The sequence below is a fragment of the Pseudophryne corroboree genome, chromosome 1 (assembly GCF_028390025.1).
Source record: "Pseudophryne corroboree isolate aPseCor3 chromosome 1, aPseCor3.hap2, whole genome shotgun sequence".
Classification (NCBI taxonomy): domain Eukaryota; kingdom Metazoa; phylum Chordata; class Amphibia; order Anura; family Myobatrachidae; genus Pseudophryne; species Pseudophryne corroboree.
This window is the reverse complement of record NC_086444.1, coordinates 276,317,011-276,335,960: the sequence shown is the minus strand read 5'-3', so window position 1 is coordinate 276,335,960 and position 18,950 is coordinate 276,317,011. Positions and strand designations below refer to the sequence as shown.

At 45.5% G+C, this 18,950-nt stretch overlaps 1 protein-coding gene across 1 annotated transcript in view; it reads right to left on the bottom strand.

Annotated features, from left to right (window-relative positions):
* Positions 1–18,950, bottom strand: part of P2RX6 (purinergic receptor P2X 6) — a 125,901-nt gene that overhangs the window by 61,424 nt on the left and 45,527 nt on the right. Inside the window, exons 4-7 of the mRNA XM_063964288.1 lie at positions 5,919–5,994; positions 2,762–2,855; positions 1,180–1,260; positions 460–601 (exon numbers count right to left, since the gene is read on the bottom strand). Coding sequence (XP_063820358.1) covers positions 460–601; positions 1,180–1,260; positions 2,762–2,855; positions 5,919–5,994 — 393 coding nt within the window. The remainder of the gene's footprint in view (positions 1–459; positions 602–1,179; positions 1,261–2,761; positions 2,856–5,918; positions 5,995–18,950) is intronic.

Below are 18,950 nucleotides of genomic sequence, written 5' to 3'. Positions count from 1 at the left end.
GGGGGCCCACAACGGAAGCTGCACGCAGATCCCCTCCTCTCTTTAAACGCCCCTGCCAGTAGCATCATGTCAGAATAAAGATAGATCCTGTCCCCACTCATTGGACGCTGAGCAGGATGATACATTATTTGCTTGACCAATGAGGAAAGCTCTTTGAATACTGGATTTGTGCTCATTACTTTCTTATGTTCATGGGGGAAAGGTATCAAACCCTGTAAAGATGGGTGGAGAAGTTCCTCACAGCAACCAGTCAGATTACAATTTATAATTTCATAGAATGTACATGATAAATAATAGCTAGAAGATTGGTTGCTACGGGTATCTCTTAACACATGTCCTCTGTAGAATCAAAGCAACATTCCCCCCCCCCCCCCCCCCCCCCCCCCCCATAGAAGCTTAAATATTACCACTCTGAATAGCTATTTTCACATGGTTTAAGTAAAAACTGAAGAAACGTACCAGGAATGACAGTTCTTCAAAGCTGTGCCTGGATTTTGATATAATCTCTTTGATTGTGAAGACCGGGCAGTATGGGCTGGAGACTGGATCGTATTTGCAGCTTTTAAAATATGTTTTGTCTGATGTCTTCAGTGTGTTTGCCCTTTTCAAACAAGATGGTGGTTGTGAGTAACATGCAATAAGAATGACACCGTAATGGAGAATTGTATATTTGATGGACAATACAGCAAGTGTTGCTCTGTGACAATTGTCTAAAGTGTGTGTGTTTATTTTTGCTGGGCTCACTGATTAGCTCAGCTGTGCCTGTGAGGGTGAAATGGGCGCGAGATGATATTAGTGTGGGGCATTACTGAGAGGGAGGGAGAGATAGCCACCTATATGAGTGTTCATGAGCCCCCCTTTCAGGCTGGAAACAGGCCAGAAACAATTTTTTAATGGGCTATTCCAGGAACTTGGTAAACAGCCATATGAGCTGGATCTGGGTATCCTAACCCTCTGGCACCCCACAGCAATGCCACCTCTGCACTACTGCTACGTCCATGACTACAAGCATTTTAAGCTTAGCAGCTAGGATGGAACCTTTTAGGAAAATAGCAATAATTTGCCAGTCTAGGCCTGTGCTTCTTATATGGTAGATAAAGTCATACAAGGAATGGTTCTGTATCTTACAGACCTCTTAACATGTTGTAAGTATATTGTTTGGGAAATAAAAATGCTTACCTTGAAAAATTGAATTTTTCAAAATAAATTGAATTTTTTATTAAAAGTGTGAAGTTTTCTGCTTCTTTTAAAGGAGTTTTCCTAAACAAAGAAGACGAAGAACAATCATTTACTCATAAAATACCTATATTTGTCTTACTTACTGCCTGGAAACAGTTATTTGTACACTACTTTCCATATAATGACTGTGTCCCCTTCTCTTATGTATAACATGTCAGTAAGAAAGCAGAGAAAATACCTATATTTGTCTTACTTACTGCCTGGAAGGGTCTGGGACTCCAGGTCGACAACAAAAAGGTCGACACACCTTAGGTCGACGCCAATTGGTCGACACACCTTAGGTCGACATGGACAAAAGGTCGACAGGGACAAAAGGTCGACATGGAAAAGGTCGACATGGAAAAAGGTCGACATGAGTTTTTTATGTTTTTTGGGTGTCGTTTTCTTCGTAGAGTGACCGGGAACCCCAATTAGTGCACCGCGTCCGCTCGCCATGCTTCGGGCATGGTGCCTTCGCTCCGCTCCGCTTCGCTCGGCACAGATTACCGTTCCAATCGTAGTCCACGTGGATCGTTAAGTATGAAAAGGTTCCAAAAAAGAAAAAAATTGTGAAAAACTCATGTCGACCTTTTTCCATGTCGACCTTGTTCCCGTCGACCTTTTGCCCATGTCGACCTTTTGTCCATGTCGACCTTTTGTCCATGTCGACCTAAGGTGTTTCGACCAATTGGCGGCGACCTAAGGTGTGTCGACCTTTTTGTTGTCGACCTGGAGTCCGGATACCGCCTGGAAACAGTATATTTGTACACTACTTTCCATGTAATGACTGTCTCCCCTTCTCTTATGTATAACATGTCAGTAAGAAAGCAGAGAAAATACCTATATTTGTCTTACTGCCTGCCTGTAAACAGTATATTTGTACACTACTTTCCATATAATGACTGTGTCCTCTTATGTATAACATGGCAGTAAGAAAGCAGAGAAAATACCTATATTTGTCTTACTGCCTGCCTGTAAACAGTATATTTGTACACTACTTTCCATGTAATGACTGTCTCCCCTTCTCTTATGTATAACATGTCAGTAAGAAAGCAGAGAAAATAGCTATATTTGTCTTACTGCCTGCCTGTAAACAGTATATTTGTACACTACTTTCCATATAATGACTGTCTCCCCTTCTCTTATGTATAACATGTCAGTAAGAAAGCAGAGCAGGATGTTTTAATAAAACCCACAAACAATGGTTTGCACAGGGTACACCGGGCCTGTTAGACAGATGCACCCAGCGGACAATGTTTTTAGTCTGCCCATGCATCCCACTCCCACTGCACATTGCGTCCCAATGGATACCGCTCTGAGGCGCAGACCAAAGTTGCACACAGATAGAGTGATTTTCAGTGGGTGTCACTGGGATGTAACAAGGGGTGACTAGCCAGACGTGGTCATGTCGCTGACTGAAGACGCAGTAGCGCCGACACAGGAGGCCAAGTATGCACAGTGAAACCTTAGAAACTGATACAACTGATATAGCAAACAATTAAGGATTGCTATATAAATATTAGTTTACAACCAGTTGAATTACCTAATTGAGGATGCATTCTCTACAGGACACCAGCCATAGATCTCACAAGTGGAATGGGCACTGTCCAACCTTACACATCTCCCAGTTTTCATACCTGTAAGACCAGAGAGTCTGTTATGTTCTCCCTGACAAGTATCTGCCACAGTATGGTGGGAGAAGAAGGGATACACGTGTCTTTATAGTATATACAGATGAGGGTGGGCAGCTGGTAAAGGACTCGGCCTCCTGTGGATCAGCAGACCAGCCAGTTATACAGTACATTGTTACTTCCTTGATAAATGTTCTTTGACATTAGGCCACCACTACAGCAAAGGCAATATATCTGGGTGTACAGGAGGATGGAGAAGTAAATACTCAGCATGCACTCCAATGTAATAAAGATATTGAATTGTTTAATTAAATATTGATTGGTCTATGTACAAAATCAGAAAACAGCTGTTTCCAAATGTATGTATCCTTGCAATTTAACAAATGCCTAACGCACAAGATTAAGTAAATAGTATTCTCTCCATCATAAATAATTATTGCCCCATTAACTATCCAATATTATTGCCCCATAACATCATTAATAAAATATATTTCCTCCTTAATATAATGTTAAAATAAAACTGTCTTCTTAGTATAATCAATTGTTAAATCGGATTCCTTCATATATTTGTAAAATAATTTTGCCCCATGAGATAATTTATTTTTTGCCCCCATAATCTATAAATAATGGTTGCCCTCATAATTAACAAGGACTCCTCATGTACTGAATGGCCAGACAGATCACACAGTATGATTCACTTATGGTCTTCTGAGAACACCAAACAGTTTCAGCTTTCACCTTTACTATCCCTGCTGTTTGAAGGTAAAAATTGCTGGTGATGTGGGGAAAACCAGCTACAGTATTAATAAATCTAGCACCTGTTCTAGGTATCTCATTCCTTGGTCTGTTGTATCCTGCACCAGTACCTGATCCTCTGTCCTCCAGTACAGGAGGAGGGAGTCAGCGCTTCCACATTAAAGTGCACAGTATCAGTTACACTCTGTGGTCAAGCAACTGGGTGCGCAGGAAGAAACCAGGACAGTCCATTGATCACAGAAGTAAAAGGCCACTACCTTTATAGAACATTAATACACATCTGATCTGCAGTATGAATAAGTGATTCTCAGCCTTTACAATCTTGTGACACAATGGGGGTCATTCAGACCTGATCGCACGCTGACGTTTTTGGCAGCGGTGCAATCAGGTCTGAAGTGCGCCTGCACATGGGTCGCAATGCGCAGGTGCGTCGCTCCCTGGCGACAGCCATCGCCAGGGAGCGATGGATCTAACGAAGAAAGTGATTGCACTGGCGATCGCTAGAAGATTGACAGTAAGAGGCCGTTCGTGGGCATCAACTGCCCGTTTTCAGGGAGTGTCCATGCGAATGCAGGCGTGCCCGGCCGTTTCCAGGGAGGGATCCTGACATCAGTTCCGTTCTGGTTCATCGCAGAGGGTGAGTAAGTCCTGAGCGGTGCAGAGAATGCACAAACTTTTGTTTGTGCAGCTCTCTGCACAAGCGTTTGCAGCCCTGCACAGCGAATTCCCCCTCCCCTGTGGGCGGCGATTACATGGTCGCAGCAGTGCAAAAAATAGCCTGCGTGCGACCAGGTCTGAATTAGGCCCAATGTCCATTTTGTAAACATTAAAATATTGTAAAGAAAATCATTCTCATAAGCACATATATTCAGAGCAGGGTTAAAGTGGGGGGTCACTGGTGGTATGTACCCTGGGCCCCCCTCTCCGGCTCTCTGAAGGGATCTTATTCACCAATCTGCTGCGCCGCATAGCCGTCACTGACAGCGCCACAGTGCAGTGCTGAGGCTGCAGGTGCTGGCGGCTGTCCCACGGAAATTATATTAATTGGAAGCCTCTGCACCTGTGCAGGCTCAAACGACTGGCCGCACGGGCTTGAGGGAGGAGCTGTACGGAGGAGACATCGGGAATACGGGCTGCGCGGGAGGAGACATCGGGAAGCCGGGCTGCGCGGGCACATGATCAAGCAAGGGATAATCAATGTTGGATGAGAAGCATGCTGCAAGTCACTGCAGTGAGTGCAGCAAGGCAGTTCAACATAAAAATGTAAGCTAGAAAAGGTTGTTTTTTATTATTAATTCAAATGAAATGTACACAGTAAAACTTCAACGTTTCGCTGATTTATTTCATTTTATCCTGATGACGCTGAAATAAATCAACGAAACGTTGAAGTTTACCTGTGTGGGTCTTTCATTCTATCAGAGTGCCACCGAATCTGTAAGCTGCATATCGGGCTCCAGACTAGGGAGCTTCCACGGAGGACACTGGACTACAGATAATATATTTCTAGGGGTTCATGGTTTGTCTTGTCAGTGATTGTCCATTTTTAAAAAAACGCACCAGTTCGGCCGGCATCCTGCTCAGCCGCCGAACTCGGGCATCATTACATCCGGTTCGATGTGTTGGAAGCAGGAAAATGGGAGAGCGTCTTAGCGACTCAGGTGTTAGGAAACAGGAAAATGGGCCAGCGATATAGTGACTTTGACAAGGGACAAATTGGGATGGCTAGATGACGGTGTCAGAGCATCTCCTAAACGGCAGGTCTTGTGGGGTGTTCCCAGTATGCGGTGGTAAGTACTACCAAGAAAGGACAAATGGTGAACCGTCAACAGGTTCATGGGTGACCAAGCCTCATTGATGCACGTAGGGAGCAAAGGCTAGCCCGTCAGGTCTGATCCCATTCCTGCCTCCACCATCCCATCCTCTGTCCAACCTCCATTCTTTGGCTGACCTTTATTCCGCCTCATTCACAGAGACATGACACAATGCTGACTCAATTATCATATATGTATGCATACGGGTATATAGATAGGTATATAGGTAAATTAGAATTGCACGTCACCGTGGACATGTATGTACGACCAGATAGATTTGCAAGCAAGTTAAGACTTTAGGGCCCCCCTGTCTTAAGTGCCCCTGGCCCCCCAAAGCCTTAATTTGGCTCTGCATATATTAAAAGTATGGAGACGCCTTACTTAATTAATGAAGACATTTTTCACATATCATATTTATTAATGGGACATCCATGTGTGTCTCAGTTGTTCCAGGATTATATCACTCCCTGTACTATCTATAATCTACATAAAACTCTCTTACCATTTCCATTCACCACAGGTTCTCCTGGAGCACAATCTAAGTCTTCACCACATCTGCCATCTAAAATCGATAGGCTCTGTAAGGACAAAAATGTACAGTAAATGCATATATCATAGCACTCTCCTGAAAGCCCTTGTTAAACTTCTCCATGGCATAATACAGACACTGGGCCATGTGAGCAAGTACGTCTAGGGAACAGTAATTAGATGTGTAACCAATTTTGAGAATCATTGTTGTTGTTTTTTTCAAATTTAGCCACCATGGCAATGAAAAGCATAATGCCCTCAGCTACCAGGGTGAATTCTGATGGAAATAGGAAGTTTTTAAGCAGATATTTTATTTTTCCTAAATGAGGGTATTCTCATTGTAGCTTGAGGGAGTGGAAATAAAAGGAGTTATTCAAATTACGCCGCACAGTAGCACCACTACACCAGGTAGAGCCCCTTTTACACATACCCTCAAGTTATCTAGACAAATCCGTAACTTCTAAAGGCTTAAAGACTGTAATGTGCTTTTATTAAGGTCTGTCAAGATAACGTAATAGTTACTTAACTGATTTACCTCTTTCATAAATATATTTTTTCTCATCTATAGAAATGAAACATAATATATTTAACTGTATTTGCATGACTGATTAATTGTATGTATTTATGGGGTGTTTTTAATTCAAACTTCTATCACATGTATTTATTTATTTATTTATTTATTTTTAGGGGGGGAAATATGAAAACAGCATTTTAATTGCAGAACCCTATCATGCTATTGTCCAATCCTAATTCTTAATTAATAGTAGAATGAAGCTTTAGTTACCAACCATTGTCTAATGTTACAGAAGGCCTAACTCTTACAGGTGTGGTATAGAAGATATACACTGTCTGCGTAGACAGTCAATAGGTTGACCCCATATGGTCGACATGCAAAGTGGGCAAGGTCAACGGGTACAAAAGGTTGACAGGGTTGAAGCGTCGGCATGACAATGGTCGACACAGAAACGGTTGCCAAAAGTTTTTGGGGTGTCACAATCAATGGAGATGTGTACCCTCGTAGCCTAGCTTCGCTCTCCACGCTTTCAGGCTGTGTGCTGCGAGCAGAACCGGATTAAGGAGGGGTCACTAGAAGTAAGTACCCCGGGTCCCCCTCTCTGACTATCTGAAGGGGCCCCCCGCTGCAGATCGGATCTTATTTACCAATCTGCTGCGCTGCAAAGCCGTCACTGACAGCGCCACAGTGCAGTGCTGAGCCTGCAGACGCTGGTGGCTGTCCCGACTCCCACGTAAGTCTCAGCACCTGCGCAGGCTCAAATGACTAGCCGCGCGGGCTTCAGGGAGGAGCTGCACATCGGGAAGCCGCAAAGTAAGGTAGATGCGTTAGCCGGGATTGCACCTCAAGTAACGGCTACCCTAGCAATCACCACCTAAACCTACTAAGGGATATCGTAATCCAGAAAAGGAGCCACAGAAACAGAATTACTTCGAACTGTAAGTCCCGGGGACTTGCCCCTGTGAGCTCTCACAGTAAACTGCATATACACTACAGTATACACTGGAGAGCTCTCAAATGACACCTCTCCTTACCTCCCCTTTAGAGTCACCTATGTCTGTTTTTGTACTAGTTATCCCATATTGTCCTTGTTATATGTTGTCCCCCTCAGTCTTATTTGATATGGATCCCATTTGATAGATCCTGCCATATACTACACAATGCTTGGGGATCACCACAGAATGGCATAACTATTGCTTTTTGAGGGGGCGTTTATTAGACAGCGGCGACTGTGAAACTTCTAAGATGACCCCTTTATATCAGGGACAACTGGAAAGTTGGTGTGTGTGGTGGTGGTGGTGGTGGGCAGTAGGCAGCTTTGCCAAGGTGACAAGAAACCTTGCACTGGCCCTGAAGGCAGCTCAACACAAAAACCTAAGCTAGAAGAGGGGTTTTTTTTGTTATCAATTCAAATGAAATGAACACAGTATACACACACACATATATATATATATATATATATATATATATACACACACACACACACACACACACACACTACACACACACACCGCCGTAATGTGTAAGAAAGGGGACGCTGTCTGCCGTAATGTGTAAAAAGGGGGACTGTCTGCTGTAATGTGTAAAAAAGGGGACTCTGTCTGCCATAATGTGTAAAAAGGGGATACTGTCTGCCGTAATGTGTAAAAAAGGGGGATGCTGTCTGCCGTAATGTGTAAAAAGGGGATACTGTCTGCCGTAATGTGTAAAAAAGGGGGATGCTGTCTGCCGTAATGTGTAAAAAGGGGGCGCTGTTTGCCATAATGTGTAAAAAGGGGAATCTGTCCGCCATAATGTGTAAAAGGGGCTCTACCTGGTGTAGTTGTGCTGCTGTGCGGCGTAATTTGAATAATGGAGACTACTGAGCATCATTATATGAATTGGTATTATTTTGTGGCCACACCCCTTCCCCTATATTTTTTGCGCGCACCTATGACACGCACTGCCCCTGTTTTACACAGAGGGAGCTCCGATGCCGTTTCTTGCACACAGTGCTAAAATGTCTAGTTACGGCACTGTTGCTAGGTATCCATTTCTCTGGCCCTGAGCAGGTCCCCCTCAGCAGATCCTCTCCAGCGGTTAGGGGCTGGACTTGGACAGGATGAGGGGGGACCAAAGCATTTGGGCCCACCACTCGCTAGTTCCGCCACTAAGCAGAATGGAATTTCCTTCAACTGCCTTTTTAGGCTTACAGAGTTGTATAAAATGTATATGTATCGTTCTCCTCTAATATATTAATGCAATACATTACAGCTGCAAGTTCTCAAGTTCTAGGTCTAGGTTTGACTGTATGTCAGTAACAGGTTTAATCAATGACTACGTGTTTCCATCATATAACAATGGCCCTCATTCCGAGTTGTTCGCTCGCTAGCCGCTTTTCGCAGCAGTGCACACGCTAAGCCACCGCCCTCTGGGAGTGAATCTTAGCTTAGCAGAATTGCGAACGAAGTATTCGCAACATAGCGAAAAGATTTTTCTTTGCAGTTTCTGAGTAGCTCGAGACTTACTCTTCCAGTGCGATCAGTTCAGTGCTTGTCCTCCTGGTTTGACGTCACAAACACACCCAGCGTTCGCCCAGCCACTCCCCCGTTTCTCCAGCCACTCCCGCGTTTATCCCAGAAACGGCAGCGTTTTTTCACACACTCCCATAAAACGTCCAGTTTCCGCCCAGAAACACCCACTTCCTGTCAATCACACTACGATCAGCAGAACAAAGAAAAAACCTCATAATGACGTGAGTAAAATACCAAACTTCTTAGCTAATTTACTTGGCGCAGCCGCAGTGCGAACATTGTGCATGCACAGTTAGCGGAAAATCGCACCGATGCGAAGGAAAATAAGGACGGAACAACTCGGAATGAGGGCCAATATACTTAAGAAATTGAGCATAAACTGAAACAGGTAACATTATTGCAACCACACATTTTTTCTAAAACAATTGAAACATTAGATTGTGTTTCATTTTACAGAACTTAATTAGCACATCCCCATTCATTTCAGCAGAGTGACCACGGGTGACCCTGTCACTTGCGCTGGGGCTCACCACAGAGCTAGCTCATTGGGCTTCTTGTTTTATCAAGACTATGGGTGCCTACATGGATTGCAGAGGCTATCATCCCAGGATTTTGTATAAAAGTGGAGAACAAGGGACGTGTGGTATAGTGGTTATTTAATAAATGATACAATACTCAGTGTCTGTGTCTTGTCTTTAACATTTGTTTTACTAGCGGACTACAGGCACCAGCAGACATTTAATGTCTGGGCATGCTGGCACTTGTGCATTATGAAGATGTTTATGGGCATTTTTTTTTTCACATTAAAACCATGGTAGCTGTGCTGGACCATTAAAATCTATTATATGTTAAAAACCAATTCCTATACAGGAAAGTGGATGTATTTATATACTGCATATGGATGACAGTTGTGTGGAATGTATTTTTCCTACACAATGGGCAATCCTTAACTTTCTGCTGGCTATAGTACCAGAAATCTGTTGACAGTAACAAAAATAGTGTAAAAAACCCCCCAGGTTTTATCTTCAGTAAAGCTCTTAACCTTATATTTGATTTGGCCACAATAAAAAAAACTATAGAGCACTACAAATGATATGTGACCCACTGAAAAAACTGGACACCATGTAATAAGTGTACATTTTGTCTGTAGCAGACCTATAGCGCAAAGCCGGTAATGGAAAATCATTTATAGAGAGGGATAATATGAATTGGGAAACAAGGTATCGTGCTTACTTAATACAATGCATTTGAGGTTTACAATACATAGAGAGCAGCCTCAATTGTGTGACTGGAATGCAAAATGAGGTAATAACAATCTTGACATATATATGTGTTTCCAACAGACTCATAATAATGATGCTGAATTCCTGAGTGCTATGTTTATGGAATGAGTACTTTCTGAGGGGATAACTGTCTAAATAAACTGACTGGATTTTTTTTTTTTTTTGCGGATATCGTCACTCATAAAAGGCGTAATTCTTTATGTGACGTCAACGTTATCTTAAATTGATTTAGATCATTGCAATAGTTTTATGGTGATTATTATATATGTTGTACAAGAACTGGGTTTTATTTATATGTTAGTTTATTATGTTAGTTTATCTGTTATTTATGATATGGTCCATTTAATGACTAGAAACTGTTTGTAAAATTAAGGCCTCAGGGGCCCATTTATCACTGAATATTTTCCGCTGATTCCCTGCAAACAGCCATTTTTCGAGTAGTAACTGCAAATAATTTGTATCACACAAACGTATGACTGAAGGATCGCAGCAATTTCTCTGATACCTGCTGCAATCCCTCCATCCCTGACTGCAGCCACCATAGGTTTCTATGGAGGATGTGATGCTGCCAGATTTACCACGCTCCGGAATGCAAAGGATTCCAGAGACTGGCCCCCACAGCTACCTCCATCTGAAGATGGAATTAGCCCATAGTAGCTTATGGGCGTAATTAGGCAGCAAGGGTTTTTAAATGGCCATCGCACATACAGGGTCAGTGGGACCGCACATGCACAGGAGTCCCGTTTCCACTCGGAGCATGTCACATTTCGGATCCCCTTTCCCTGCAGTTGCTCCGTAATACATTTTCCTAGTGTAATCACATACTGCAATGCAATTCTGAGTGCTAATATCACGCCCAGATCACATTGAGTTTACTATTAGTGATAAATATTATTAAGGGTAGTAAAACCAATGCTGCCGCCCACAATGATTGTGTTTAGTAATAGTGTCCATGTTGCGTGAGTAATAAAGAGTAACATTTTCAGAATGTATGACATTGATCTTGGTTAACCTGGTTGCCTTATTGGTGGCAAGAAAAAATAGGATTTTGATAACCTACCGGTAAATCCTTTTCTCCTAGTCCGTAGAGGATGCTGGGGACGACATCAAGACCATGGGGTACAGACGGGATCCGCAGGAGACATGGGCACTCTAAAGACTTTTCATTGGGTGTGAACTGGCTCCTCCCTCTATGCCCCTCCTCCAGACCTCAGTTGTAGGAACTGTGCCCAGGGAGACTGACAATTCGAGGAAAGGAATTACTTAACTAGTGGTGAGATATCTATCAACTCACACCCTCAGCCATGCCGCACACATGGCATTCAACATAACACACGCCAACAGGCATGAACTAATTGCAGCAACGTGCTGAAACCAAGATAACACAACTTGTGTAACTGTAATAACAAAACTGCAGGTAAAGTACGCACTAGGACGGGCGCCCAGCATCCTCTACGGACTAGGAGAAAAGGATTTACCAGTAGGTTATCAAAATCCTATTTTCTCATACATCCTAGAGGATGCTGGGGACGACATCAAGACCATGGGGTCTATACCAAAGCTCCAGTATGGGCGGGAGAGTGCGGATGACCCTGCAGCACCGATTGACCAAACTTTAGGTCCTCATCGGCCAAGGTGTCAAACTTGTAGAACTTAGCAAATGTGTTTGACCCTGACCAAGTAGCTGCTCGGCAAAGTTGTAATGCCGAGACCGCCGGGCAGCCGCCCAGGATGAGCCCACCTTCCTAGTGGAGTGGGCCTTTGCCGACGTTGGTAACGGCAATCCAGCCGTAGTATGAGCTTGCTGAATCGTATTTCTAATCCAACGTGCAATATTCTGCTTGGAAGCAGGACAGCCAATCTTGTTGTGATCATACAGGACAAACAGAGCCTCTGTTTTCCGTATACGAGCTGTTCTAGCAACATACATTTTCAAAGCTCTAACCACATCTAGAGACTTTGAATCAGTGAATGTGTCAGTAACTACTGGCACCTCAATAGGTTGGTTTATGTGAAAAGCAGAAACCACCTTTGGAAGAAAATGTTGGCGAGTTCGCAACTCTGCCCTATCTTCATGGAAAATCAGGTAAGGGCTCTTGTGAGACAAGGACCCCAATTCAGACACCAGCCTTGCGGATGCCAATGCCAAAAGCATCACCACTTCCCAAGTGAGAAACTTCAACTCTATCTTTTGTAGAGGCTCAAACCAATCCGATTGAAGGAACTGCAATACCACGTTAAGGTCCCATGGTGCCACTGGAGGCACGAATGGAGGCTGGATGTGCAGAACCCCTTTCACGAAGGTCTGAACCTCTGGAAGAGAGACAATTGTTTTTGGAAGAACACTAACAAGGCCGAAATCTGGACCTTGATCCCAATCGTAGGCCCGTCTCCACACCATCCTGCAAAAAATTGAGAAAACGTCCTAAGTGAAACTCTTCCGTAGGAGCTTTCTTGGATTCACACCAAGACACATATTTTCTCCAAATACGGTGGTAATGTTTTCACGTTACTCCCTTTCTGGCCTGAATAAGGGTGGGAATGACCTCCTTAGGAATACCCTTCCTGGCTAGGATACGGCGCTCAACAGCCATGCCGTCAAACGTAGCCGCGGTAAATCTTGGTACACACACGGCCCCTGCTGCAGCAGGTCCTCCAGAGGAGGAAGAAGCCGAGGATCTCCTATGAGTAACTGCTGAAGATCTGGGTACCAAGCCCTTCTTGGCCAGCCTGGGGCAATGAAGATTGCTCGAACCCTTGTCTTTCTTATGATCCTGAGTACTTTTGGGATCAGCGGAAGTGGAGGGAAAACATACACTGACGGAAACACCCACTGGGTCACGGTGCATCCACTGCTACTGCTTCAGGGTCTCTCGACCTGGAACAGTATCTCTGAAGCTTCTTGTTAAGACGAGACGTCTGTTAGGTTCCTGGTGCTCAGAACAAGGGAGATGTTATGAAGCGAGTCCAGAGCACCAGGACGTAATGCTGGGAAAGGGGAATGGAAAGGGAATAGCCCCTGGCACCCTATCTCCGTTGTCTCACCCGTGCTGTCAGTACACTCTTGCGAGACTATGGTTGCTTGAGCCCATGGCAGCCGCGTTTGAAGGGCGGATTACGTCTGCCCAACTTCGATGCCCCCTCAGGTCTTAATGAGAGACAAAGAGTGAACCGAGACAGGGTGATAACAAGGGGCCCTCTGACTAAACAACAAGGCCAGGGGCTACTAACAAACCTAAAACCAAAGTATGTGCGGCTTGCCGCCAAAGGAAAAGAACAACAAAGGAAATGCTGACCACACGCCGACACAATACTTTTGTGTACCGGCGGTGACAGCATAAGCAGAACCCTCTGCAAAACACCAGTGACAGAAATAATAAGGGAATACAGCGGCCTAGGCCGACGGACGCGGCCGTGCCGCTACTCACGGAACCGGTACGAATACTGGCAAACGGACAGGAACTCCCAATGCTGCTGACACAGACTCTCAGAACTGGAGGACAGGCAGAATCCCAAACGACAGACCGGTGGACACCAAGAAGCCAGAAACTTGCACAGGCAAAGGTACTGGACCTCAGGACAGGAACGCCTCACGGCAGGACACGGGATCAGACATAGGAATCGACACAGGGACTGACACAGGAATCGACACAGGAAGCTCAGGAACTAGCAGGAACCAAGCTCAGAACTCAAGCAGACTGAAAACCCAGAAATATCACCAGCATCTGTGAATTGCAAACAGCCAGCATATAACAGAGAGGCCTAATTAATAATCCCATCCAGCTGCCCTGTTGCATGATTCCAAACTGACCAGATGCAATTAGCAGCCAGGTGAGGCTGAACATATGGGAACAAGCTGCAATTACACAGACTCACCAGCGGCAGCAGACAAGAGTATTCTAAAACAGAGCAACAGGAAATCCTGGCATGCAAGACAACTTTATAAACATAAAATAGGAATGAACCACTACCTGTGGTTCATAACAGTATCCCCTCCTTAAGGGTGAGCTCCGAGCACCCCATGACACCCACGGGGAACATAAACAGAAGTATAACATGAAATACAGAACAAAACTGCAAAACAGGAATGAGCCACAGCCGTGGCTCATAACATTACCCCCCCGCCCCCCTTGAGGAGGGGTCAAAAGACCCCAAAATTCAGACTATCCAGAACAAGGGATACAAAAAAAAAAAACCTGACACACTGGTCTAACAGACAAGAAAACAAAAAACAAGTTGTAGCAACAACTTGTAACAGTGCCCTCCCCTTGATGGTGGCCACTGGACACAAGACAAGGGGGAAAAAAAAATCCCTTTTTTTTTTATCAAGGCAAGAGTCAAAAATTACTTCTTTTTCTTCTTCTTCTTTTTACAAAGCTCTTTAGGTCTGACCAAGGTAATTCCCCAAACATTGTCTGAACTGATGGTACCACCCAGCAAGGCTGCGTTCAAATCAGAGACAGGTCTCTTACCCTTGGGAGCTGAACTTTCTGGTAAAGTACTATTATTAGAAGAAGAAGTCAAAAAAAGCACATCCTGCAGTCAAAACAACGGGCTGGGACTCTTGTGCCGAGTTTACAGTATTTGGTGGACTCTCAGCAGACAAGACGGGTGACTTAGACGAACCTGAACCAATTTCTTTGGAACCGTATCTTTTAACAATTGCATCACAGAATGCTAGGGGATCCTGAAGAATGGGATCTTCAGCTTTCATTAGACTGGTCGCCCACTCAGAAGGCTCTCCTCTAAAAGAATAAATCAGATAGAGCCCAAGGTTTTCTGAAGTGATGCCCAGAAATGGTCTAGACAACATAATAGTGTAATAGTGTTTGAAAAGCGCCAGAAATTGGGCGAAGTCCCCATCAAAGGTTATGGATGTTGAGATATCAGAGTCAGGATCTGTTTCCTTCTCATCAGACTGACTGGAGTGCTTTGCTAGGACCTGGTCACTATTGACCTTACTCGAGGCTGAGACTCTCTGAACCCCACAAGGGGCTGAGACTTTCTGAACCCCACCCGGGGCAGTGACTTTCTGAACCCCACCCGGGGCAGTGACTTTCTGAACCCCACCCGGGGCAGTGACTTTCTGAACCCCACCCGGGGCAGTGGCCTCCGAGAACCCCGCTGGGGCAGTGGCCTCCGAGAACCCCGCTGGAGCAGTGGCCTCCGAGAACCCCGCTGGGGCAGTGGCCTCCGAGAACCCCGCTGGGGCAGTGGCCTCCGAGAACCCCGCTGGGGCCAGCACCTCGGATTCTTTTACTGGGACCGGGCCGTTGGCCTCCCTGACTGGGATCGGGCCATCGGCCTCCCTCTCTGAGTCGATAATTATCGAAAGTTCTCCCGGGACTATGACTTCTGCTGAAGCAATAACGTTCAGATCCTCCACTAATGCTATGCTTCTTACGTTCTTTCCTGGGGAAGCGACTTCTAGACCCTTTTTTGGGGCTGCGTCTCTCGAGACCCCACTTGGGGATATTACTTCAAAGATCCCTTCTGGGGTTTTGCTTCTCAAGTTCCCCTCAAGAACTATGGTTTTAGAGACCCTTTCTAGGGTTGCGCTTTTCAAGTCCCTACCTGGGGTAACAGCTTCTGAGACCCCTTCCGGTATGGACACCTGAACTATAATATTTGATGTCCCTCTATAAGCTAGGGCATCGGGTACCGCTCCAGCACTCTGGGCATCGGGTACCGCTCCAGCACTCTGGGCATCGGGCACCGCTCCAGCACTCTGGGCATCGGGCACCGCTCCAGCACTCTGGGCATCGGGCACCGCTCCAGCACTCTGGGCATCGGGCACCGCTCCAGCACTCTGGGCATCGGGCACCGCTCCAGCACTCTGGGCATCGGGCACCACTCCAGGACCCTGGGCATCGGGCACCACTCCAGGACCCTGGGCTACGGGCACCACTCCAGGACCCTGGGCATCGGGCACCACTCCAGGAACCTGGGCATCGGGCACCACTCCAGGGACTTGCAACTCCGCTTCCACAGGAACCTCAAGAGAGGAGAGAAACATTCTCTTTTGATTCCTGAATCTATAATGGGGCTCCCTTGCCCAAGGACCCCAATTATAGGACAGAGAGCCTTTTTGTGTGGGTTGTGTGACAAGTACCTCTGCCACAGTAGAGACAGGAGTAGGTCTTGTATCATGACTCAACTTGGCCAGAGGGCAAGACTCGTCACCACACTTTGGCTTGCGCAACTCACAGGTCTGCAGATAATGGCCTAAACCCCCACAATATAGGCATAAGTTTAAGTTTCTGCGACGCAGACGCTCCTCTTCTGAGAGCCTGGGCCGCAGAAAACTTTTAAACCTTTTCTCTTCAATTAAACCAGAGGATTCTCTTGTCACCATACTGTGAACAAGAGTCTCTTTAGAGATAGATGTACTCTCAACGACTTCTGGCAAAATGAGCAAGATTTTAGTCAGAAGGTTTTGCAGTTGCTTTAGGGATTGCTGCAAAACTTCTAGTCGCTCTGGTCTCAAAGCACTGAATACAGAGTTCAGAGCTGCGAGAGATGCCTGCAGGGCTTGCATAGTAGACATAGGAGGATTTAAAACTAGACAAGACAAGGCAAGACTAAATTTTGCTAAACAAAACAAGACTTTTTTTTTTTTAAACACCGGACTGGATTCTAAACACCGGACTGGATTCTAAACACCGGACTGGATTCTAAACACCGGACTGGATTCTGCACACTGAATTCTAGACAAGACTGGATTCTAACACCGGACTGGATTCTAACACACTGAAATCTAGACAGGACTGGATTCTAGACTAGACACTGGACTGGGCCAAAAAAGAAAAAAAAGTTTTATTTCTTTTTTGTGGTATGGCTGGTGATAATGTTAGGTTCCTGGTGCTCAGAACAAGGGAGATGTTATGAAGCGAGTCCAGAGCACCAGGACGTAATGCTGGGAAAGGGGAATGGAAAGGGAATAGCCCCTGGCGCCCTATCTCCGTTGTCTCACCCATGCTGTCAGTACACTCTTGCGAGACTATGGTTGCTTGAGCCCATGGCAGCCGCGTTTGAAGGGCGGATTACGTCTGCCCAACTTCGATGCCCCCTCAGGTCTTAATGAGAGACAAAGAGTGAACCGAGACAGGGTGACAACAAGGGGCCCTCTGACTAAACAACAAGGCCAGGGGCTACTAACAAACCTAAAACCAAAGTATGTGCGGCTTGCCGCCAAAGGAAAAGAACAACAAAGGAAATGCTGACCACACGCCGACACAATACTTTTGTGTACCGGCGGTGACAGCCTAAGCAGAACCCTCTGCAAAACACCAGTGACAGAAATAATAAGGGAATACAGCGGCCTAGGCCGACGGACGCGGCCGTGCCGCTACTCACAGAACCGGTACGAATACTGGCAAACGGACAGGAACTCCCAATGCTGCTGACACAGACTCTCAGAACTGGAGGACAGGCAGAATCCCAAATGACAGACCGGTGGACACCAAGAAGCCAGAAACTTGCACAGGCAAAGGTACTGGACCTCAGGACAGGAACGCCTCACGGCAGGACACGGGATCAGACATAGGAATCGACACAGGGACTGACACAGGAATCGACACAGGAAGCTCAGGAACTAGCAGGAACCAAGCTCAGAACTCAAGCAGACTGAAAACCCAGAAATATCACCAGCATCTGTGAATTGCAAACAGCCAGCATATAACAGAGAGGCCTAATTAATAATCCCATCCAGCTGCCCTGTTGCATGATTCCAAACTGACCAGATGCAATTAGCAGCCAGGTGAGGCTGAACACATGGGAACAAGCTGCAATTACACAGACTCACCAGCGGCAGCAGACAAGAGTATTCTAAAACAGAGCAACAGGAAATCCTGGCATGCAAGACAACTTTATAAACATAAAATAGGAATGAACCACTACCTGTGGTTCATAACAGTATCCCCTCCTTAAGGGTGAGCTCCGAGCACCCCATGACACCCACGGGGAACATAAACAGAAGTATAACATGAAATACAGAACTGTTATGCACACCAGTGCCTGCAGGAAAGTACTGGTGTCAGAACTGTTATGCACTCCAGTGTCTGCAGGAATGTACTGGTGTTTGAACTGTTATGCAAAACAAATGGACTCACAGACAAACTGGGGAATATGACATAGCGTACACAGAAGGTGATAGGGTAACAAAATACACACAAAGTGAACAGAGAAGCCCAGAGGCTAAGGAACTGGGTATCTCCCTTGTATTAGAACTGCTCAGATAGAAAAAGCAAGATGTTGTGTTTTAATACGTAGAGAACCCGAAATGCTGTTGCTAAGGGCAACAGCAAAACCCTAAAGGGTTACCAACGGGTGTGGCAGTAAACTCCTTAGTCAGAGATGGAATGATAGACACAAGGAGAGTCTCCACAATCCTATTTCTCACTTGCAGTGCACAGGTTTTAGCTTACTGCCACTAAACTGACCCCTGACACCTAGCACAGTGAGACAGGATTAGGCAGGCAAGTCTTAGAATACAGCCGCAAACTTGCTAAGTTCACAGAGTAGTAACAGAACCCCAGCAAGCTAAACGACTGACTCCAGTCTTACTGCTAGGTCTGGATTGGCAGAGTGTAATACCAAATCCCCAGGCCTATTTGCAGTAAGCAACAAACAAATACCAAGCTACACAGTACTGGCTAACTTTCATGAACTGACTAACCAACAAAGATTCAGCAGCA